This window comes from Brachyhypopomus gauderio, unplaced genomic scaffold (assembly GCF_052324685.1).
Source record: "Brachyhypopomus gauderio isolate BG-103 unplaced genomic scaffold, BGAUD_0.2 sc62, whole genome shotgun sequence".
NCBI lineage: Eukaryota > Metazoa > Chordata > Actinopteri > Gymnotiformes > Hypopomidae > Brachyhypopomus > Brachyhypopomus gauderio.
In genome coordinates, this window is record NW_027506883.1 from 187,352 (window position 1) to 211,196 (window position 23,845).

General features: G+C 47.8%; 2 protein-coding genes across 2 annotated transcripts in view; one reads left to right on the forward strand and one right to left on the reverse strand.

Annotated features, from left to right (window-relative positions):
- Positions 1–508: 508 nt before the first annotated feature.
- Positions 509–8,439, forward strand: nes (nestin). Its single transcript, XM_076988504.1, has 4 exons — positions 509–1,468; positions 2,084–2,208; positions 3,835–3,911; positions 4,574–8,439. The coding sequence occupies exons 1-4, from the start codon at positions 656–658 to the stop codon at positions 8,056–8,058; spliced, it is 4,500 nt and encodes a 1,499-aa protein (XP_076844619.1). The 5' UTR covers positions 509–655; the 3' UTR covers positions 8,059–8,439.
- Positions 8,440–11,357: 2,918 nt separating this feature from the next.
- Positions 11,358–23,845, reverse strand: part of mef2d (myocyte enhancer factor 2d) — a 13,514-nt gene continuing 1,026 nt past the window's right edge. Inside the window, exons 2-5 of the mRNA XM_076988365.1 lie at positions 23,121–23,331; positions 20,366–20,434; positions 17,337–17,387; positions 11,358–16,316 (exon numbers count right to left, since the gene is read on the reverse strand). Coding sequence (XP_076844480.1) covers positions 15,920–16,316; positions 17,337–17,387; positions 20,366–20,434; positions 23,121–23,331 — 728 coding nt within the window. The 3' untranslated portion in view covers positions 11,358–15,919. The remainder of the gene's footprint in view (positions 16,317–17,336; positions 17,388–20,365; positions 20,435–23,120; positions 23,332–23,845) is intronic.

A 23,845-nucleotide genomic window follows, 5' to 3' on the forward strand; every position in this document is an offset into this window, starting at 1 on the left:
TGGACCGTTGGAGTTGATGCGACTTTTGACCACCGTGTGGCGCTGTGGAGCATGTAGTGGGAACAGCCGATGGTGAATGGTGGCTGTCTGGGATCAGTCCAAGGCCTGTATGCGCTGTCTGGACCAGACAATGCAGAAAAGTTTGCCTGAATTTTGACTATAGTGCATGAATATCTGATATTTGGAGAGTTTTGTTAAAGGGTGTTTTACTAATGTTAGTTTTACTAAAAGAAAAGCTCAAGCAATAGTACAATTCGATAAAGTTTCAGTAAATACCTTTAACCCCCTTTCTTGATCATGTTAAATGTTTAAATCCAGCATCTTTGTTGAGGTGTGATGCTTGATCCTATCTTACACGAGAGACCCATCCCAGCAGTGCTAGAGTTAACTGCACAAATGACATCACTCCTTTCTCCCCCTCCTCTTGCCCCTCCTCTTGCCCCTCCTCGGGCACCCCCCTTTCCCCTCCTCCCACTGCCTATGAAAGGAGTGTCTCTCTCAGCCGGACACAGTGCAAGGGCCACAGAGGCTTGAGCAGGGACCCACCCCAAAGCCTTTAGAAACACGTGGTGGTCAGTGAAACAAAGAACCATCAGGGCAGAGCCGATAGTTTTAGAGTAGAGTAAACTTCTCCTAGACCTGCTCCCAAACCGAAATGGCAACCTCGAGTGTGCGTCAGCCTGGGCTCCACGCTGGGGAGGAGCGCTATCAGATGCTGGAGTTGAACAAGAGGTTGGAATCGTATTTGGGCCACGTGAAACTGCTGGAGGAGGAGAACCACCTCCTTTGGGGTGAGATCCAGGCCTTGAGGAGAAGCCAGGACAGCGGGAGTGGGAGGCAGACACAGGAGGAGAACCTCCGCCTGGCCAGGAGGGAGGTGCAGGCGGTGTGGATGGAGAAGGATCGCGCAGAGCTGGAGGTGAGCAAACTCCTGGAGGAGATGGAGGAGCTGAACGCGCAGAGGCGGAGGGTGAAGGAGGCGCAGACGGAGACCAAGAGAAGACTGGAGGAGAGCAGGAGGGAGCTGGAGGACGAGAGGAGGTCCCAGATCTGGCTGACGGAACAGGCAGCCCATCTTGAACAAGAGGTCTTGCTGCAGGAGAAGGTCCACCAGGAGGACGTAGCAGCTCTAAGGTCCTCCTACGCCGTCTGCAGGCCAGTACCGGTCGTCCGTCAGGAGACGCAGGCTCTGAAGCTCCAGGGCCTGGGTGAACAGTATTCCCAGCAGGCAGCCCAGGCGTGGCAGGAAGCAGCAGACGCATACCAGAGGAAGGTGGCACAGATGGAGGAGAACTTGGAGCAGGCCAGGGCTCACATGGCTCACGTCACCCAGGAGAAGAGGGAGAAACAGCTCCAGGTGCAGGACCTGGCCAAAGATCTGACCAGCATGAACGCCAAGAGAGAGCTGCTGGAGACCAGCGTGGTCCAGCTGAGAGACAGACAGCACCAAGAGCTTCAGTACCTTCAGGTAAGAATAACGAGATTAGCACCATCACTAAATGTTGATCCAGGCCCCTCATTACGATGATAACACGTTTTGACTTCACTTCCTATAAAGTGTGAGTGCAGTGAGTGATTATTTTTATTTTATTTATTCCTATTATTGTTCTTCTTTGAAACTCAGCTGAAAGGAAAAAAAATATCAAACATGGTCGGCCAAAATAATTGCAACGTAGAAACAACACTTCTTAAACACACGAATGTCATTCATGTGAATAGTCTGCATTGATTTAACATATAATTCAAACCACAGTGCAAGGGGGAAATCTATCTGAGCTCAGTCATTCCCATGGCTTTAGTCACGGGCTGACAGGACACTGTATAACAGTGAGCTCAGTGTTTAAGCTGCTGTGAGTCGACGCTGACAGTGTAAAACACAATCAAACGATGGTTCTTCCAGGTCCATAAAGGTTCTAACTGACCATAAATGACAGAAGTGTGTCCGAGCTTACCAGAGTTCCTTCACTAATACAGATAGAGGGAATGAGTTAAACATAAAAACATTTGAGTGATGAACTCCAAAGTGAAGTGTGTTGGAGTGAACGTTGGTCTACTGCTGTTCACCCCTTTGCTGCGTTTGTAGACCCAGGTTCAGGCGTTGGAAGCAGAGAAGGTGGAGGTTGGGGTGCAGATCGCTGATCTACTGGAAGACAGACGTAGCCTCCTGCAGATGAAGATGTCTCTGGGGCTGGAGGTGGCCACCTACAGGTACCTCACAGAGCTTCAATCCCCACCAATCGTGATCTTCTTTATCTATGGAACACACATCATCATATACAGTATCTTAACATGGCCCGGGTGGGCGGTGCATCTCAGCCACGCCCTCTCAGGTTTCATACGCCCACGTCCGATCCAGATATGACCAAGGAAGGCTGCAGAGGTCTAATACTTTATCAAGGCGTCGCTGATATGGATGTGGGTCGGCAGCTTCAGCTGCTATACAGTGGGGCAACTTTAGACCTTAGATAAGTGCCTCTGACTGGGTTTGCCCCTGTCAGCCAGCAGCACTGCCCCGCCTGTCTGTGTGGAGCAGGAGTTCTGGACCACAGCGAGTCTGGACTGACTGGGGTGTGGAACTCGGTGGCAGTCTGCATCGTGCGTTCACATCACTTAAATCTCCTGCAGCTTCCTTGATCTTCTTGGTTCTTTTTAGTCCTGCATTTTCTAAGTTTGTGTTTACACTAGGGTTGTAAAGAATGTCCTGGTGTGAGTAAACCGTTTGTGGTATTTTTGTAGTTTGTAGTGTGCTATTTGAGTACCTACAGTATGGACCCATTCAGTAACATGATCAGATGTGGTTAAACCAGGAGAGCTTCCAGGAGGCAAGAACTCTTCCCAAATATGTGTTCCTATAAAAGGGAAATGCTTCTAGATACTTATCACAATGAGAATAATCCACACGTGTGAACCCAAAATAAGAACAGCCACGGCTCTGGCTGCTTGAATAAGGCGGACCCGCGCTGTTGCGCTCACACTTGTGTTTGTCTGCGCGTGAGGTCCAGCGTGAGTCTCACTGCTGGCTGACAGACAGAGGCACCGAGGGCGTGTGAGCTGCAGATGGTCTGACAATGACAAATCTGATACTTCATTTCCATAAGAAGGCCCTCTGGTGTAGGCCGACCGCTCAAGGGCCACAAAAGGCCCCTCCCCCTCTTTTAATTCATCCTCAGGCTTTAAAAAAACATTCTTGCATACCAACACATACACACACACGCGCATGTACACACACACACATACACACCCACACACACATACACGCACGTACACACACATGCACGCACGTACACACATACTCTCTCTCTCTCTCTTTCTCTCTCTCTCTCACACACACAGCAATCTTTATTCTTTCATTATTAAACTGAAGCTAATGTTGAATAATCACATCTCTTTTCATACAACTCTAAAATAAAAACAACCAAATTTAAATTGTAGCATTTACACATAGTGTACATAAAATATTTCAGAAGATATTTTAAAAAGTTATTTTGAAGTCATATAAATACAATTGTTTTAGTTAGAAACTATTACCTTTCAGTTTTGGGATGGACATCAAAATGTATTTTAAGAGCATCATTACTCTATAGAGAATCATTACTCTGAAGCACATCATTAGTCTGAAAAGTATAATTACTCTGATTAGTTCTATACATACTACAGAAGGCAAAATATAGTAACCAAGCTAATCAAGCTAGTTTAGCAGTGCCATGTTAGCAGTGCCATGTTAGCAGTGCCACGTTAGCAGTGCAGTGTTAGCAGTGCCACGTTAGCAGTGCCACGTTAGCAGTGCCGCGTGTTTTCACAGCTGCTCATAAGAACCTTTCCCGTGTTCTTCAGAGCTTTGCTGGATGCTGAGGGCATGAGAGCTGGCCAATCAGCATACAGGACCAGTGCCCGGACCGCCTCCTTTTCAGGTGAATGTTTAAATCCAAAATCTACAAAACCACTAAACTAAAAAGTACCCAGTGAACTTGATACCAGATTTAACCTGCATTAAGTTCACTGGCAAATGTATATCGGTCAGTATCCCGTTCTATTTAAAAACTGGCCAAGTGCAAGTGGAAGCAGATCATTGGGTGGATCAGTAAGTGGGCGGGGCTATCTACATTATTACTAAATGGCTGTCCTGGTAATGTCTGCAGCCAGAGCTCTTTTAGGTCACTAGACCAGATGGCTCCATTTCCAGTAATCCAATCTCGGAGGAACAGAATGTAGATCAATATATCTCCATTACCGTGGTGTTACTATGTATCCTGATAATTCCTGAGGGAAATGAATTAGGGGTCTGTGACCACGATTATTCAATATGACCCGGCCCGTCTAACAGACCACATTCAGTTAGCCAGTGGTCTATTACATCTCATGCAATTTTGTTAGTCATTATTAAGAACAAAGAAAGCATTCATCAATCTATAATGCATAGGAATTGCAATATTGACTTAATACTAATATAAATAATATTCATAGTCCTGCAAAGTATACATTTTTCTCTCTCTGAAGGTTTTTATGGTACATATGTAACACTAAACCTCTCAGTGCTTCAGATTCATTCTTACTGTCCCCATCTCATGTACAGATGCACTCACCAAGCCCCGTGGGACTCACACGGGTTCTCAGGTCTCCCATCAGTTCAGCTCTCTGCTGACGACCACCTCTAGATCATTGACCTCTTCTAAAGCCAAACCCATGAGTTCAACTCCCTCATGGATGCCACCACGGATCCCCCCCCAGGAGATCCCAGAGAAGACACGGGCGACTGTGGAGAAGGATGTTTGCATAAGTGAGGAGACAGGCAAACAGGGAGGGTCAGCTACTGCCACGCCACACCCAGGATCTTCGCTCCTGTTCGATCTGCAGGACGCTAATGAAGAGGTATGCTATGCTGCCGGTGCCTCTGTCTCTCCAGCGCCCCCACCAGACCAGTCCACGCTTGGAGAAGAGGACGAGGTCCTCCCAGAGGGTCACGCAGAAGCTACAGAGGTTATGTATAGTGGTGATGAATCAACGCTGCTGAGCTCTTCCGCTGGGTTCATGAGCAGTCCTCTTCAGACTCCAGAATCAGAGTATTTCCCTAATTTACACTCACACACACAGACTGGAAAGTGTTTCGAGGATGAAGAGGAGACCGAGGTGTCCACTGAGATGGCTCAGATATCACACGCTCCTACATTTCCTGGGGATGAAACTGAAAACGATCCAGTGGTACTAGAGGAGAAAGACGCTGTTACCAAGACAGAACTAGTGTCAGACGGCATCATCGAACACAAAACCCAAGACATTAGAACAGACACTGTATCATCAGAATTTATACGGCACGTTGAAACCACTAATGAAGTGGCTTCATCGTTATTCGAACAAACAACTTGGCATTCCACACATGCATTTAATCATACTGAGAAAAGTAGTGATATATTAACATGGGCGGATGAACAGGAGATTGTTAGCCATCTCCCCACAGAAGAGTCGCTGAACAGACCAGATGAAATACGGAAAGAGTCAACAGACAAGTGGGAGGGAATAGAGAGAATTGATGTGGAAGAAAAGACAGAGGTTGCAGGTTCTGGCCCTGGAGTGTGGGATGAGGATGATGCTGTCACTGAAATGCACACGGAGGAGAACAGAACAGATGTGTGGGAGGGGATGGAGAGGAGAGAAGATGTAGAAGAACTCACGGACGTTCTGTGTTCTGGCCCTGAAGTGTGGGATGGGCATGATGCTGACACGGCACCGAGAGAAGACGTGAATGAAACTGCAGCTGTGGAGAGAAACGTGGAGGAGAGCAAAGAGGCGGAAGTGATCACTGGAGTTGAGGAGGACATGATGACGATGATGGAGGAAGATGTCAGAGATGAAAACTTTGCTAACACAGGGAAAGATACTATGACACAGGACTCCTTTGCCCCAGAGGTTGATCTGCATGAGAGCGTGGAACACCCAGAAGACACAGCAGAGTCAGGGTTGGGTCCAGATGGGACCGTGGAACACCCAGAAGACACAGCAGGGTCAGGGTTGGGTCCAGATGGGACCGTCGAACACCCAGAAGACACAGCAGAGTCAGGGTTGGGTCCAGATGGGACCGTGGAACACCCAGAAGACACAGCAGGGTCAGGGTTGGGTCCAGATGGGACCGTCGAACACCCAGAAGACACAGCAGGGTCAGGGTTGGGTCCAGATGGGCCCGTCGAACACCCAGAAGACACAGCAGAGTCAGGGTTGGGTCCAGATGATAAGGACTTTGGTTTAGTTGAAGAAAATGCAGAAGACGAACGTAGGGACAGCGACGATGAAGCTTCAGTTAACATCTCTGCATCGTGGAGAACTGATCCTGGTGAAGTTGACAGCTACACTCAGGAGAACACACTAGCAGACACAAGTCCCCTCATACACTACAGGAGCGATGAGGAGACAGACGCCAACACTCAGATCTCTCACGTGGGCGTGAGTGAGCCCAGCGACAGCGAGGAGGAACGAGAGAGACACGACGGGGTTGGACAGTGGAGCCAGACCGCCTCCAAACGTTTCGACACCATGGAGGACCTCTCTGAGGAGCCAGAGATGGACCATCCAGACCACACAACCCCAGACAGGTCTATTCAAACTGTGGAAGAAGGTCCCGAGATATTGACAGGGACCCTGGATGAAGCAGACAGCGAGGAGACTGTTCCACTGGCGGCTGAGGGTCTTGAAAGTGAAAGTGATTTTGTAGACCGTCCTGTTAATGTACAAATGGATGATGCTTTGGTGGAGTGTTCAGAAAGTGATCTTCAAGATAACTGTGAAGAGAGAAGCGGTCATGGGGAGAAGACAGAGGAGGAGGACAACCACGTCCTTCTGGTTGAGAAGCAGAAAGAGGGCTCGAGTGAATATGACCCGAGTGAAAGTTTCTCTAACGAAACCTGTGAGATTACAGAACAAAAGAATGTTCCAGCTAAGCATCCCGGCAGCGGAGAAGACGACACTGACAATAAAGAAGATCCCAAGATGGGATCCTTCACAGAAACTGAATCAGAGGGTGAAGGTGTGAATTTCGAAAGCTTTCCTATAGTCACAAATGCACCACTACCTGAAACATTTGATGAACAAGCACTGGTAGAAGAACCCTGTGAAGTAGAACCCACATATCTGGACGTGTTTCTACCTGAAACAGCCATGAGCAAAGAACACACGCATCCACAGGAGGAGAAGAAGGAGCAGTCAGATCTACCAGTGTTTCCAGATATCACTGACGACCTTTCTTCACACAGTGAGCTGTCCAGGCAGCCAGACAGCCAGACCAACATGGCCATGTTGGACCAGGAGGAGTCAAACAGCTCCGGAGACGAGTCTCCTAATTCCAGCAGGTGTTCCCAGTACCTCATCCAGACAGGGACGTCAGTCCAGCTGCCTCTCGCAGGTCTTCTGGAGGAGGTGATGAATTCAGGGGTTGGAGAGAACAGCTGTGAGGATTATATAACTCCTCAGACAAAGCAAGAGGAGAACAGAGGGACTGAAAATAAAGCGGAAGAGGAGGATGCAATGGAGGACAGCAGGAGACATTCTGAAGTGAAAGACATGGTCCAATCAGATGAGGGCATCGGGGCGTCCGATACCACTGTGGAGAAGCGTGGAGTGACCACGATGGATGACGAAGCATCTGACATGATAGATATTTTCCAAGGCAAAATTTTGAGTGAAGACCCTCTGATTAAAGAGAAAGTTGATGACCCTCATGGCTTCTTTACATCCAGCATACAGGACAGCGCATGGAGCAGCTTGTCATTTGAAACGTCTGCCACAAACAATCCAGCAGAGCCTGAAAACGTCTCTCACGACATTCATCCAGACCAGAGCGTAATGTTCGAGGACTGGGGTGAGGTGGGAACCCTACCACCAGCAAATGGGAAACCTGAGCAAGAGATGGGCATCTCTTTAACCCAATCAGACGGGGAGAAGGAAAAGGAGGAGGAGCTTAGAATTCCAAAGACAAACCAAGTCCAGTGCGCAGACGTGCGGGAAGGAGAAGCCGTCCAATCAGATGTCTCTACCGATGATGGAGACTCCTGGTCCTCTGGTGAAGAGTAATACCATGCTAAATCCATAACACTCCCCTTACACAAACACACTCACAAGTATTATACACAGTTATTTGTTAACTACATTTTAGTCACTTACCACTTACTGACATCTGCAGACTACAAAAGAAGTGATCACAAGAAAAGCAACGAGGAGTAGAGTAGTTATTGCATTTTGAGCCTTGCTATTTAAAAATGTTGTCGTATAAGAAATTTAATCCATAAGGAGTTTACCTCATATATAATCTCTAATATTTCTCTTTTTTCTTAGTATTTTTTTCTCTGAAACATACACTTAGTCATTTAAAATTTAACTGCTGAGAACGTTTGAACAAAACCTCAGAAATATTTGCATTTGTAAACTTGTTTGCCACAGCTAAATGCCATAGAATGATTTGGAATCAATAAAATGGTTTGTAAGCCATACATTGAGTTCTGTTCTTTATGTATTTAAGATGATTTAATGCTTTTAATATTTAAAATTTGACTGATTTAAAGAATATCATATATATTTTGTGAACATTGTATTATGCACAATTATCCTTTACTAGGCCGCTTTATATCTTACAGTCAAATGAAATTGATAAAGCCACACTGCTGATATCACTACTACATATGGTCATTATATATATATAAATGAGAGACTGAGAGAGAGAGAGAGAGAGAGAGAGAGAGAGAGAGAGATACACCCATATAAGAATATAAACAACAACAAAAAACACTAGCAAATTCTGGTAAATTCAGTATCTGTCCTTAAATTAATGCAGCATAGAGCTGAATGTGTCTTTCATTTACAGTGTATTGTGAGATGCTACAACTGCAGATAGATTATGTCCAGAATACAGTTCCAATATGTTTAATCCAGTAGGTGTTTTGTATCCATGGATACAGGTCAGCTAGTAGATCCCAGAATTAAAAGTATATATGGTAACCAAATGTTTAGCTTATATGTTACACATAGCTTGAGTTAAAAGCCCCAAAGATGCTGTGAATGTATATCAATGTATATCAATGTATTTTCAATATAAATCAAATATTTTTTTCTTAGATTGCCTTTTTATGAAAAGTGCTATATAAAACTAGCCTTGCCAAAATTAAAAAGTAAAAAAAAAGAAAACATTAATTTATTTCTCCTTCAAATCAACTGCATGCCAACAGTTCTGGAAATCTCAGCCAATATGTAAATGAACATGTTAATGAGTGGGCAGGGTTGAAGTGGGAGGTGTAACCCCGCCCCTTGTAACCCCGCCTCTGCCCTAAACCCACAGAGTCCAGGAGAACAGACTGGATCCCAAACCAGCACCTCCCTCCTCGTCCGTGTGTGTGTGTGTGTCATTTAATGGATCCATGAGAAAAGCAGCACTTCAGTCTTGAGGTCAAGATAAGACTCACTGATAATGTAATGAGGAAAAGTGTGTGTGTGTGTGAGAGAGAGAGAGAGAGAGAGAGAGTGAGTCTAGAAATAGTAATAACATTACCTCAGCAGTCTGTAATGCTTTTTTTTTCCTAAGTAGTTCTCCCTAAATAGATCTCTCCATGTTTCAGTTCAGACATCCCATTATTTGGCCAAATTAGGCAGCTGTTGTCGCACACACACACACACACACACACACATAAAGGCAGGGGGATTAACAGGGTCCTGTGGGAGTGAACACAAAAGGCTGTCGGATGGAGAGTCATGTTGGGGGTCCACCCTGCCACTCCACACCTGTTATATCTCGGGACCTCAGTCACTACAAGCTTCCCACAGCACATGACACAGCACAAATACCCCTGATGCAAGAGCCTGCAACCCATCAAAAAACCCCACTGATCTGAGATCAGTGCTATTTTAATCATAGCAGTGTTAAAGCAGGAATGAGAACTGTACATGCTGATCTTTCATCAGCCCTTACAGACGATAAATAAATAAATCAGAGTCCCATGATCACTCAATATTCAGGTGAGATTAAAAATGTTTTTTTCAGTCGAGTGAGGTCAGGGGTTTAAATAATGCCGTGTGCATCTTACGGTGAACCTAGACCACAGAGACTGCTAAACGTGTCTCTAGGGTTAATCAAGAGCGCTCAAATGTTTGACCATCTGCCCCCGTTAGAGCACTTTAACTGATTTCATCGGTCTGAGGTTTGCTGAGTGAATGAGAATATATAAAACTGGATGAAGCCAGACTTGACATGCGTCTTTTTAATCAGTACTGTGCTACGTGCTGACATCTCACCCAAAATGGAATATTCATCTTCATGACTTATAAGTTGTGTTCTGGTTTTAATTTAATATGCATTTCAATCAACTAAGTCATAAAAAAAACACAAATATAAGAAACTACAGCCCTTTCTCAAAATCAATTCATGGGCAGACAACAGCTGAGAATGCCATCTCTGTTTTAGGGAGGTCAAACACGGAAGGAATTCTTCATCAGACGCATCAGATATGACAAATGGACATTTTTGAGGCGGTTGCCTCAATACACTGGATTAGACACCACGGGGGGACACCTGGCACCGAGGCCACTAAAGCATTCAGGCGGGTGTACGCTGCAGGCTTTATGTTAAAAAGGTCAGAGATTTCACAGCAGTTGACCCACAATGAACTGTAACACTTTTAGATAGTCAGGCTAGAGCTGGCTGACAGACACAGACTGAGGAAGATGAAGATGAAGACCTCTGCTGATAAACCAGTATACATTAGGTTTAATCGAAAAACAGGCAAAAACTTGTATTTAGAAACTCTGCAAAAGATTAATTTCAAGGAAATTAGTGGTACGGCTGAAGAGCAAGTGACCAACGGATGGAGACAGAACCATCTGAGCCGTTATTATTACAGGAGCAGGTCAACAGTTGCACTCGACATTGCAACCGTCCTGCTCAGCTGACAGTGTGGTCAGCGTGTCTGCTGGGGCCCAGTCATTCCAGTAAGACTTACACTCGCCAGGAAGCATCGTGATCTACCCTTCAACAATGTGGGGGGCAGCCACACAACCAAACACACAACGTCTCCTCTGTGCCTGTGAACAAGAGAACCAGGACATTCTTTAAACGAATAAAAAATAAATAAAATATCTAAATTCAAGCCTAAATTCAGCTCCTAGATTCGGAGTTTGATCAGGAGGTCGAAATACCCCATACTCCCATCTAGTGGACAAACCAGAGTAGCGCACCAAGCACAAGACACCAGTGCTTACGGAAATCACGCTCAGTAAGCTGGTTTTAACAGATTCAGCATACGTATTCACAGGATTTATCAGCAACAAAACCACCAAAGTGCATTTAGACAGAAGAAAGAACTCAAAATCAGACACACACTACTCTGTAGGTCAACTTGTCTATTTAATATATAAAATACGGTAAAACATACGCAAAAGGGGGGGTCATAAAGGACAAATGGATACTTTGGTACAATAACAAACACTTTCTGTAAAAGCAGTATATAATTTGTAATAACATATCAGTGCATACTTTGTTTATGAAAATATACACAAATTGTATATCATTCTCCGAAAACAACAGAAAATATTTTTTTTGTTTACAACAAAACTCAAAGCAGACTAGCAGAACACAATATATTAGCTATCATTTTTCTTTAGATTTTTTTTCTTCAATTTCTATTCTAGTTGTGTGTGTTGTATATTCTCAATGAAATTACATTTCAGTTTATTTATATGACTCATTCTTTGCTTGTTTTCTGCCCATGCATCGACGTCTGTCTGGTCTGAATAAATTAAATGAGTTGATATCTCCACTCTTCTACGGGTAGAGACGGTTTTGTACAATTGATTAAAAATTGCAGCATTGAACTTGTCATTCTATGAACTTTATCACTTCCTTCAGTTACCAATAAGGACTAATATCACTACTGTCATTTGTTTTACTTAATAAATCGTGCAATATTAGTAATACCCCTTTGAAGAATAAAGAAAAAGTAAAAGAAAAAAGATATTTATATAGTATTTCAAATATAATAAAATAAAATCAGTTTGAAATAAAATAGGATGTCTAACCTACACAAAAAAAGACCACGCAGAAAAAATAAAAATCTCAAAATCATCATTATTATTACCACCATCAAAGATGATAACTATAATGGTAATGATAATCATTATAACAATTATAATAAAAACAGACAATAGAACTGTCACCAGCACAAATTAACACTAGAAAAATTGAGATTCTCTAAACATCATGATACATGGGGGGGATATAGGGGCGAAAGTTAACTGTTCACGCGACGATTGTCTTTCCTGTTGATTATGATGACCACTACAGAGAGATCCTGCCAGAGCCGTTAAACATCTCACCCAAAGGAACCGTTCAGGGATCAGATCATTTGTTCAAAGCTCAGACTTTTAGGTGTGGGGGTGTTCTAGCACGCAGGCCCCCGTGTGGCCCCTCTGGGGTACTGCAGTGCTCCCACAGGGCCCAGTAATGGACCCACTCTCCCCAAATGGCTCATGGAGGTTCTAGGACCCACAGCCAGTGAACAGGGTCAAGGGTAATAGAGCAATACCAAAGTTCTTGAGCTCCCCACCGTGGAGGTTTCAGGCTGCGTGATGGCGGTACACTCATGCAGCCCTGCGAGGGGCAACCTCACACACGGCAGCAACGTCTGACCTCCCTCCAAACAGCTACATCCAAACCACACAGTACTGCACCTGCACACGTGAGTGTGGGTCAGTGGAGTCCTGGCTGGCCGGGACGGAGTCCTGGTTACGGTGGCTGACAGGTGATGTGGCTACTTGCACTTAAAGCATCAGCTATCTTCCGTGAGCAGAGAGAGGAAGAGAGAGAAAGACACAGAGAGAGAGAGCAGTGAAAGAGTGAGGGATGCTGGAGGTGGAAGCGAAGCAGGTGAGGTAGAGGGGTGGGTGGTGAGGACAGAGCTGGCGTGAGCCTGGCGTGGAGCGAGTCATCTCAGCGTTTACACAGAAAGCAGACAGATCGATGGACTTCAGAGAGAGTCCAGCGTGACTCGTGGTTCAGGGGAAACACCTTTTAAGGAGCAAGAATGTACTTATATCATCAATAAATCATTTCATTACACCCGCCACAGCTAATCTCTGTTCTAACCATTGCAAAGACCGAGCTTGCAGGAAAATGTAAAATAGTTGCTAAAGATCTGGGATACAAACACACATACAGCACAATCCAGATCCTTTTAAACCTGCCATGTTCTCAGTCATCAGCTAGTCTTAGCACTGACTGCTGGGTCCACACACACCCCAGTTTTCTTCATCATCATCGTCATCAGTGAGATATCCTTCATTCTAATCACTTAATGCACTACACTAATGCACCATAAAACAATTTGTGTACATCATTGTTTAAATAATAGACATTTTTTTTTTTTGCGATTTGAGAATTGCACATTTGCAACACGTGTCATGTCTAGCCTATTACGTTTAAAGTACAATGTTCTTTTTACAAAAGGTGACATTAGTCTTCAGTAATCGTTCACCATCAAACATGAGGCGTGAAATTATGGGGCCGTATTCCCACCGGAGCACAAGGACCTCCTCCCTGAAGGGCGTGGGCGCTTTCTGCCAGGGCTGATGGAGCGAGTCTGCGTGCAGGGGGCCCGGCCGGCCCAGTACGTCTGGACCTGGACGTCTGTGTGGGACTGAGCCCCCGGTGGTGAAGTCAGCTCGGAGGAGGAAATGGAAGTAATAATGGTGCATCAATCCGTAGATCAGACTGATCGAGTGAGAGAGGAAATGAGGCGGGCAATGAGGCGGGAACTCTAAAGAAGTCCTCTCTGACACGGGCGTGTGTGTGTGTGTGTGTGTGTGACTGCATGTAGGGAATTTAGAGAAAGTGATAGAAAGGAACCCCCCCCGAAAGACACCTGACTAAAGAGAGTGAAGAAGGTGTGTGTGTGTGTGTGTGTGTGTGTGTGTGTGTGTGTGTGTGTGTGTGTGTGTGTGTGTCAGGACTTTTGGGGGTCGATTTAAAGTGCACTCCATCAGAAGAACAACTACAGAGTAAAGAAGCGCTCCTAAAACAGTCAGGTCCATGTCTGTGTCCCATGCTGCATCTCTACCAGGCTTGCAACGTGGTACTTTATTTACACATAGAAATATAAAGACAGCTCCACTGAGTTACAGCTCTGTTCAGGCAGACCCAGCAGGACGTGGCCCGTCAACACACACACACGTCTATGTACACGTCCCCCCCCCAGCCTGGCTTCTCTTCACCCGAAACCCACAACAAAACCAGATTAAACTCCACGTCTAGAACGCCCTGACGCTTCTAGAACCCCAACGTCTCCACGGAGAGAGTTCTAAAGCTCCGCCTCCAACCCCCACAGCCCTAAACCCCTCCCCTTTGGCCCTTAAAGACCAAAAACCCAGTCACCAACCAATTGCACACGTAGGCCAGAACACGAGGGGGGAGAGGGGGTATGAGGGGGGTATTTACATGCTTGGAGAGCCTAGGAACCCACAGCAACTGCCCTGAGGACACAACGGCTCCCGCTGTTTCTAAACTTATCTGGCATGAAACAACATAAAGGTTCATAAGATAAACAAACTAACAGCTGAATTGTGCAGCCAGAAAACCAAGTAATAAATACAGAGTGTGTCAGGCTGCCTCTCACGTAAACCAGCGGTACTGACCCGAGCCCGGAGCCCTGGGGGCGCGGGGCGGAGAAATGCGTGTGTGTGCGCTCGTGTTGAACATCAGGACGCCTGTACAGAAAGGGCTACATTTGCACCTGATTACACGCTACACGCAGCACAAGCTCACACACGCGTGTAAGAGCCTCTCTGGGGCTCCGCGTGACACTGATGAAGGGACTGAAGTCGGAGATGAAGAGAGAAAAAACAAACGTACAAAAGGAAAACAAACTCAGAACTTGGCTGTTTACCTGTAACTGACATCATGTTACTGTCTCGCACAAACACACGCGCACACCACACACATTCTCAGTCCATCACCAGTTCTGCTGGCCAACATGTTTTGTGGCTTTCAGAATTCACCTCATGGACTTTGAGTTGCATTGAGTCACCGTAGTCCTTCCCTGAAATACGCACGCCACCTGCTGATTTAGGCTGTTTTTTTGTATATATTTTTTTGTTTTTTTTTTTAAGCTTGAATAGGTTAGCAGTTCACGAGAGCCGTAGAGTTAACCTTTAGCTTGCTTTACAAGATCAAGGTCCTTAAACATGATCAAAATGCATCTTGTGGCATTATTAAATATACTGTAAGTCAACAACACAGGCAGCTGTTTCAGCATCAGTGTAGAAGAAGACGGATGGAGACAACCGCAATCAAAAAAGATGAAGAGCAAACACAAGCCATTAGTTACACACAAACACACCGAGATGCGTGCGCGCGCGCAAAAACACTCACACACGCACACGGATACACGCATGCACACACACACACACATGAGAAAGAGAAAACAACAACAAAAAAAAACCCTTCAAACAACAGCATGACCTGGAGAACAGCGTGTGAGCAGCTACTCTGTGAGCAGTGCGACTGGTCTCAGATCAGAAAGGTAAGCGTGTCAGTGCTGAGTTGAGCAGGGATGAGAACAGCGAGCACTGATCCGAGGGCTCCATCCCAGTTCACCCTCTCGTCCAACTCCATCATGGAGAGAGAAACCAGATCTCTCCCAACAGTTCCTCCATCCCCTGCAGTTAACACACCCGCACCTGGATTGGCAAATCTGTCTGGGACTCGTGTGTGTGTGTACATATATGCATATATCAGTATGCGCACTGTGTGTGTGTGTTGGGGTGTTCATGCACACGCAAGAGAAGAAAGTTGGTAGAGTGTGCACAAGTGTAAGCATGTGTGTGTGTGTGTGTGTGTGTGTGTGGTGGAGGGCGCCGTGAGGGCTCGCTCTCTCTCTCTCTCCCTCCGCCTGGGCATTTATGTCACCCAGGTGTCTAGTCTCATGCGTTTGATGCTGGCTCCATCCTGGCTGTCCGAGGAGGCCGTCTGCTCTGCGGACGGGCGTAGCTGGCCCAGGGCGGAGGCGGTGAAGTCCGGGGGGCGTGTCCGCCCGCCCTCGTCCCGGTCGCTGCCCTCGTACGAGCTGCCGTTACTGCTGATGCTGTCGACGGGCGAGCGGCCGGTGGGCTCCAGACGCAGCGCCCCGGGGTACTGGGTCACGCTCAGGCCCGTGACCGCCCCGGACACGCCCGCCGTCGCCGTGGAGCTGGGCGTGCTGCGGTCCCGGTTCGGAGATACCGGCTCAGACTTGATGCTCACGCCGGGGTTAGTGTTGACCGTCAGGGTAGCGCCGTGGGGCAGGGGTCCCACTGGCCTGAGAGAGAGAGAGAGAGAGAGAGAGAGAGAGAGAGAGAGAGAGAGAGAGAGAGAGAGAGAGAGAGAGAGAGAGAGGAGAGAGAGAGAGGGAGAGGGAGAGGGAGAGAGAGAGAGAGAAAGAGAGAGAGAGAGTGAGAGAGTATTCAAGCATACCTGTCTATTCATCATCTAGCGAACAGGAGAGGGACACTACAGAGACACAGTGCTGACTGACACAGTCACTGAGACAAAACTGGAGCCCATGACATCACCCTGGACACAACCGCTACTTAAACACACCCAACACCGTCCCGAATCAACCCCAACACCGCCCCGAATCAACCCCAACACCGCCCCGAACCAACCCCAACACCGTCCCGAATCAACCCCAACACCGCCCCGAACCAACAGCCCGGGCAGCCAATCCAACGGTGAAAGCCAAGCATGATGGTGTGTGTGTCTTCCTGGGTGTGTGTGTGCAGATGTGTGTGTGTGTGTGTGTGTGTGTGTGTGTGTAGGCCTTCACAGGAGGCAGTCAGACAAGCAGACAGGTTATGGAGGCAGATGAAGCAGTGTGTGCCCTAAGCCATGCAGTCTCACCATAGTCTCTCACACAGCCCATTCCAGTTCTCACGCTCCCCTGACCACAGAACCGGTGTGTGTTTGTGTGTGTGTGTGTGTGTTGGTAAGATACGACCCAGGGACCCTGTACGTGTCCCAGTAACCCAGGGACAGAGACGAGAGAGCAGAAAGAGAGACATTGTCCTTATCGATCGGTCCAGCCAGACTGATTACAGCTAAATGAGTCACAGCTCCAGTTTAACAGGACCAAGACAGCAAACGAGAAAACAAGACGAGAGAGAGAGAGAGAGAGAGAGAGAGAGAGAGAGAGAGAGAGAGAGAGAGAGAGGGAGGAGGAGAAGGGGGGAGAAAGAGCACGCTCAAACAGACAGAACTTGAAGAGAACAGGCAGACAGGTAAGACAGGCCGTAGGACAGACAGGCCGTAGGACAGACAGAGAGAGTGAGGAATACAGTACCAGGTGAGCCCCTCCTCCCTGCCCAGGAGTAAGCTGCCCTGTGAGGTCACGCTGCAGAGAGGGAGACAGGCAGAACACACGCTAGCACCTACTGATCAGGAGTCACGCAACACACACCCTCACACCCAAAACACACCCTCACACACCCAAAACACACCCTCACACAGCCAAAACACAGCCAAAACACACCCAAAACACACCCAAAACACACCCTCACACACCCTCACACACCCTCACACACCCAAAACACACCTTCACACACCCAAAACACACCTTCACGCACCCAAAACACACCCTCACGCACCCAAAACACACCCTCACGCACCCTCAAAACACACCCTCACGCACCCTCAAAACACACCCTCACGCACCTTCACACACCCAAAACACACCCTCATGCACATTCACACACCCCTTCACACACCCCTTCACACACCTAAAACACACCTTCACACACCCTCACACACCCAAAACACACCCTCACACAGCCAAAACACACCCAAAACACACCCAAAACACACCCAAAACACACCCAAAACACACCCAAAACACACCTTCACGCACCCAAAACACACCTTCACGCACCCAAAACACACCTTCACGCACCCAAAACACACCTTCACGCACCCAAAACACACCTTCACCACACCCTCACACACCCTCACACACCCAAAACACACCTTCACACACCCAAAACACACCTTCACACACCCAAAACACACCCTCACGCACCCTCAAAACACACCCTCACGCACCCTCAAAACACACCCTCACGCACCCTTCAAAACACACCCTCACGCACCTTCACACACCCAAAACACACCCTCATGCACATTCACACACCCAACACACACCTTCACACACCCCTTCACACACCTTCACACACCCCTTCACACACTCTCATGCACCTTCACACACCCTCACACACATTCACACACCCAAAACACACCTTCACACACAGCTGGCATTGGGTGGTACCGGTGGCAAAGCCATGGAGATGTGGGGTGTGGTTGGATGGTCATGCAGTGGGCGCACACACATGCAGATAAGCTCTCACACACACATGCACGCAATCACACGCATACACACACCTGCCCCAGGTTCGTCCCTAAAGGAGAGACCTGCACAACAACATGGGCACCTGGTAACACCTGGTACCTACACACGCTACACCCACCACTAGTGTGTGAACTGTAACACCTGGTACCTACACACGCTACACACCCACCACTAGTGTGTGAACTGTAACACCTGGTACCTACACACGCTACACCCACCACTAGTGTGTGAACTGTAACACCTGGTACCTACACACGCTACACCCACCACTAGTGTGTGAACTGTAACACCTGGTACCTACACACGCTACACCCACCACTAGTGTGTGAACTGTAACACCTGGTACCTACACACGCTACACCCACCACTAGTGTGTGAACTGTAACACCTGGTACCTACACACGCTACACCCACCACTAGTGTGTGAACTGTAACACCTGGTACCTACACACGCTACACCCACCACTAGTGTGTGAACTGTAACACCTGGTAACTACACACGCTACACCCACCACTAGTGTGTGAACTGTAACACCTGGTAACTACACACGCTACACCCACCACTAGTGTGTGAACTGTAACACCTGGTACCTACACACGCTACACCCACCACTAGTGTGTGAACTGTAACACCTGGTACCTACACACGCTACACCCACCACTAGTGTGTGAACTGTAACACCTGGTACCTACACACGCTACACCCACCACTAGTGTGTGAACTGTAACACCTGGTACCTACACACGCTACACCCACCACTAGTGTGTGAACTGTAACACCTGGTACCTACACACGCTACACCCACCACTAGTGTGTGAACTGTAACACCTGGTACCTACACACGCTACACCCACCACTAGTGTGTGAACTGTAACACCTGGTACCTACACACGCTACACCCACCACTAGTGTGTGAACTGTAACACCTGGTACCTACACACGCTACACCCCACCACTAGTGTGTGAACTGTAACACCTGGTACCTACACACGCCACACCCACCACTAGTGTGTGAACTGTAGAGGGGAGGAAGAGAGAGATGAAGCACAAACACACACACACGCGCGCAGCACACACACACACACACACACACACACACACACACACACACACACACACACACACACACACACACACACACACACACACACACACACACACTCTAGCCCTCACAGATACTAGAGGTTGGTCAAAAACAAACAGCATAACAAAAACAAAATAAATACCAAACGCAAAACCTGGAACACAGTAAACCTGGGTTACTATGTTGGGGCGGGGGCAGTCTGTGTTGGGGCGGGGCAGTCTACGTGTTGGGGGCAGGGCAGCCTACGTGCTGGGGGCGGGGCAGCCTACGTGCTGGGGGCGGGGCAGCCTACGTGCTGGGGGCGCGGGAGTGTATGTGTTGGGGTGTGTGTTGTACAGGAGAGGCGTGGGGAGCAGGTGTTCTGTGTAGTGAGGAGCCCACCTGCCTGATCTGACGCCACGGAAAAGAGTTCACGCCCACACACGCCCCGCTCTCCTACCTCAGCCGAACAAGACCAAGCCAAACGTCCACCTAGCCTGTTGAACTGAGCATGCTCAGTCTGAATCCCTTACAGGTGTATTTCTAGATGAACACCACTCCACTGAACGGATTAGCACCCCCTTGTGCACAAAAGAGGCTATTACAGGTTGGTTAGACTGGCCTACAGGGGGCGCTGCGCTCAGCATCAGTCCGAGACGACAGGCAGGACGACACACTCGGTTGTGGCCCAGCTATACGGCCTACGCTCCAGCACACACAGCACACACACCACGCAGCCACACACGCGGCCCACACAGCCCGGCCAGGCCCGGCCAGGCCCGGCCCAGGCGTCTGCACAAGCACGGCGACTGCCGTCGGGGCCCGGGCGGAAGCGGTAGCCATGATGCCCGGGGCTGATGGGAGACAGTGCTGACTGGCCGAGACCCAGCTCAGCGGGCCAATCACCTGAGGTTAGCGGCCAGGCCAGACATGCAGCTAGTCACCTCCCCACTGTGTCTGTCCACGCCCCACATTCTGTGAAGACGAGAGAGAGAACACACACATGCACACACCCACACATATACACGTATTGGGCAAATTAGAGAATCAACCACACACACACACACACACACACACACACACACACACACACACACACACACACACACACACACACACACACACACACACACACACACACACACACACACACACACACACACACACACACACACACACTTCACCAAACCTGTGTTAGTAGGAGTAAGCTAGTCAGCTAGTGGGGAGGAAAAACAGTGTAGTGCTATTGGGACATATGGCTAAAGAACTCAGAGCACCCTGATAACAACAGCGGATGGTGTGTGTGTGTGTGTGTGTGTGTGTGTGTGTGTGTGTGTGTGTGTGTGTGTGTGTGTGTGTGTGTGTGTGTCTGTGTCTGTGTGTGCATGCATGCATGAGTGAGCATGCGTGTATGCGTGCACGTGTGTGTGTGTGTGTGTGTGTGTGTGTGTGTGTGTGCACGTGTGTGTGTGTGTGTGTGTGTGTGTGTGGGTGTGATGTGCCACAGTTTATTGAGGTTATCCTCTCTGCGTACTACTGTGTTAAAGCTGTTGGTCCTGGTGTTCCATGTTGAGCTTCAGCTCGGGGGACCAGAGATCATGACTCTTCAGCCCTCCTGGTCCAAACCTGGAGCTCAAGCACGTTCAGCGTGGCCAGAACATGATGATGGTCTTCTAGAAGCTACGTTCTGCTCTGCCATCTGAAATGGTCTACTGGACGTGAGTGACTCCACGGAGCCATGGGCCGGTACCACACAGCACCGCTGACGGGACGTAAAGCGATTTAAGCTGGTGTAGGTTTGGACCTGGGACGTTAATGTTATTAGCTGTGTGTGCCCTCCAGCTGGCGTGTGTGTGTGGGGTTAGCAGGAACAGAAACTAGCCAGCGTGGCACTGAGAACATGTGGTTAGTGGTCAGACCAGTGCAGGTGTGTGAGAGTGCAGCCCACAGAGGTGTGTGTGTGTGTGTGTGTGTGTGTGTGTGTGTGTGTGTGTGTGTGTGTGTGTGAGAGTGCAAGTTTGTGTGTGGGGTGCGTGCGCGAGATGGTGTGAGACTGTGAGAGAGAGTGTGAGAGGGAAGTGTGTGTGTGTCCGCGCTGAACTTACATGAGGTTGTTGAGTGGGTTCAGGCTGATCTGGTGTGTCTGTGTAACCTACATCAGGTTGTTGAGTGTGTGTGTGTGTGTGTGTGGTGTGTGTGTGTGTGTGTGTGTGTGTGCGTGCGCGTGTGTGTGTAACCTACATCAGGTTGTTGAGTGTGTGAATTTGTGTGTGTGTGTGTGTGTGTAACCTACATCAGGTTGTTGAGTGTGTGAATTTGTGTGTGTGTGTGTGTGTGTGTAACCTACATCAGGTTGTTGAGTGTGTGAATTTGTGTGTGTGTGTGTAACCTACATCAGGTTGTTGAGTGTGTGAATTTGTGTGTGTGTGTAACCTACATCAGGTTGTTGAGTGTGTGAATTTGTGTGTGTGTGTGTGTGTGTGTAACCTACATCAGGTTGTTGAGTGTGTGAATTTGTGTGTGTGTGTGTGTGTAACCTACATCAGGTTGTTGAGTGTGTGAATTTGTGTGTGTGTGTGTGTAACCTACATCAGGTTGTTGAGTGTGTGAATTTGTGTGTGTGTGTGTGTGTGTGTGTGTAACCTACATCAGGTTGTTGAGTGTGTGAATTTGTGTGTGTGTAACCTACATCAGGTTGTTGAGTGTCTGTGTGTGTGTGTGTAACCTACATCAGGTTGTTGAGTGTGTGTGTGTGTGTGTAACCTACATCAGGTTGTTGAGTGTGTGTGTGTGTGTGTGTGTGTGTAACCTACATCAGGTTGTTGAGTGAGTGTGTGTGTGTGTGTGTGTGTGTGTGTGTGTGTGTGTGTGTGTGTGTGTGTGTGTAACCTACATCCGGTTGTTGAGTGTGTGAATTTGTGTGTGTGTGTGTGTGTGTGTGTGTGTGTGTGTGTAACCTACATCAGGTTGTTGAGTGTGTGTGTGTGTAACCTACATCAGGTTGTTGAGTGTGTGAGTTTGTGTGTGTGTGTGTGTGTAACCTACATCAGGTTGTTGAGTGTGTGTGTGTGTGTGTAACCTACATCAGGTTATTGAGTGTGTGAGTTTGTGTGTGTGTGTGTGTGTGTGTGTGTGTGTGTGTGTGTGTGTGTGTGTGTGTGTGTGTGTGTAACCTACATCAGGTTGTTGTGTGTGTGTGTGTGTGTGTGTGTGTAACCTACATCAGGTTGTTGAGTGTGTGTGTGTGTGTGTGTAACCTACATCAGGTTGTTGAGTGTGTGTGTGTGTGTGTGTAACCTACATCAGGTTGTTGAGTGTGTGTGTGTGTGTGTGTGTGTGTGTGTAACCTACATCAGGTTGTTGAGTGTGTGTGTGTGTGTGTGTGTAACCTACATCAGGTTGTTGAGTGTGTGTGTGTGTGTGTGTGGTGTGTGTGAGTGTGTGTGTGTGTGTGTGTGTGTAACCTACATCAGGTTGTTGAGTGTGTGCATGTGTGTGTGTGTGTGTGTGTGTGTGTGTGTGTAACCTACATCAGGTTGTTGAGTGTGTGTGTGTGTGTGTGTGTGTGTATGTGTGTGTGTGTGTAACCTACATCAGGTTGTTGAGTGTGTGCATTTGTGTGTGTGTGTGTGTGTGTGTGGTGTGTGTGTGTGTAACCTACATCAGGTTGTTGAGTGGGTTCAGGCTGATTTGTTGTGTCTGTTGTGTCTGCTGAGGCTGTTGCTGGGATACTGATGGCTGCTGCTGTGGTTGCTGAGATACTGATGGCTGCTGCTGCTGCTGTTGCCAAGAGGCCACGTTGCTTGGCAACAGTGCACCCTGCGGTGTGAAGGCCTGAAGGGCTGTGAGATCTGCACTCGTCAACTGGTACTCTAAAGAGAGAGAGAGAGAGAGAGAGAGGGAGAGAGAGAGAGAGAGAGAGATACAAGCATTAATGCAGAAAGGGGCTTGTTGGATGTCGTGGTCACGTCTTCAGGTGTGAAAAGTATAAAGGTAAATGCAATCAAGATCCTGTCGTGATTAGAGAGCTGTGTACAAAATTAAACAATAAAAGGTAGACAGGAGGGATAGAGGGATAGTAATGAAGCTGAGAGAGAGAGAGAGAGAGAGAGAGAGAGAGAGAGAGACAGAAAGTGAGTGAGAGAGACAGAGAGAGAGAGTGTGAGTGAGACAGAGTGAGAGAGAGACAGTGAGAGAGAGAGACAGAGAGAGAGAGAGACAGAGAGAGAGAGTGTGAGTGAGAGAGAGAGAGATAGAGTGAGAGAGAGAGAGAGAGTGAGAGAGAGACAGAGTGAGAGAGTGTGAGTGAGAGAGAGAGAGACACAAGTGAGAGAGAGAGAGAGAGAGAGAGAGAGAGTGTGAGTGAGAGAGAGTGAGAGAGAGACA

Bases quoted from the DNA above. Each gene is read 5' to 3' on its own strand.
- nes (XM_076988504.1), top strand. From the start codon at position 656: ATGGCAACCTCGAGTGTGCGTCAGCCTGGGCTCCACGCTGGGGAGGAG. The intron at 1,469-2,083 runs GTAAGAATAACG...CTGCGTTTGTAG, and splicing joins AAGAGCTTCAGTACCTTCAG to ACCCAGGTTCAGGCGTTGGA. The intron at 2,209-3,834 runs GTACCTCACAGA...CGTGTTCTTCAG, and splicing joins CTGGAGGTGGCCACCTACAG to AGCTTTGCTGGATGCTGAGG.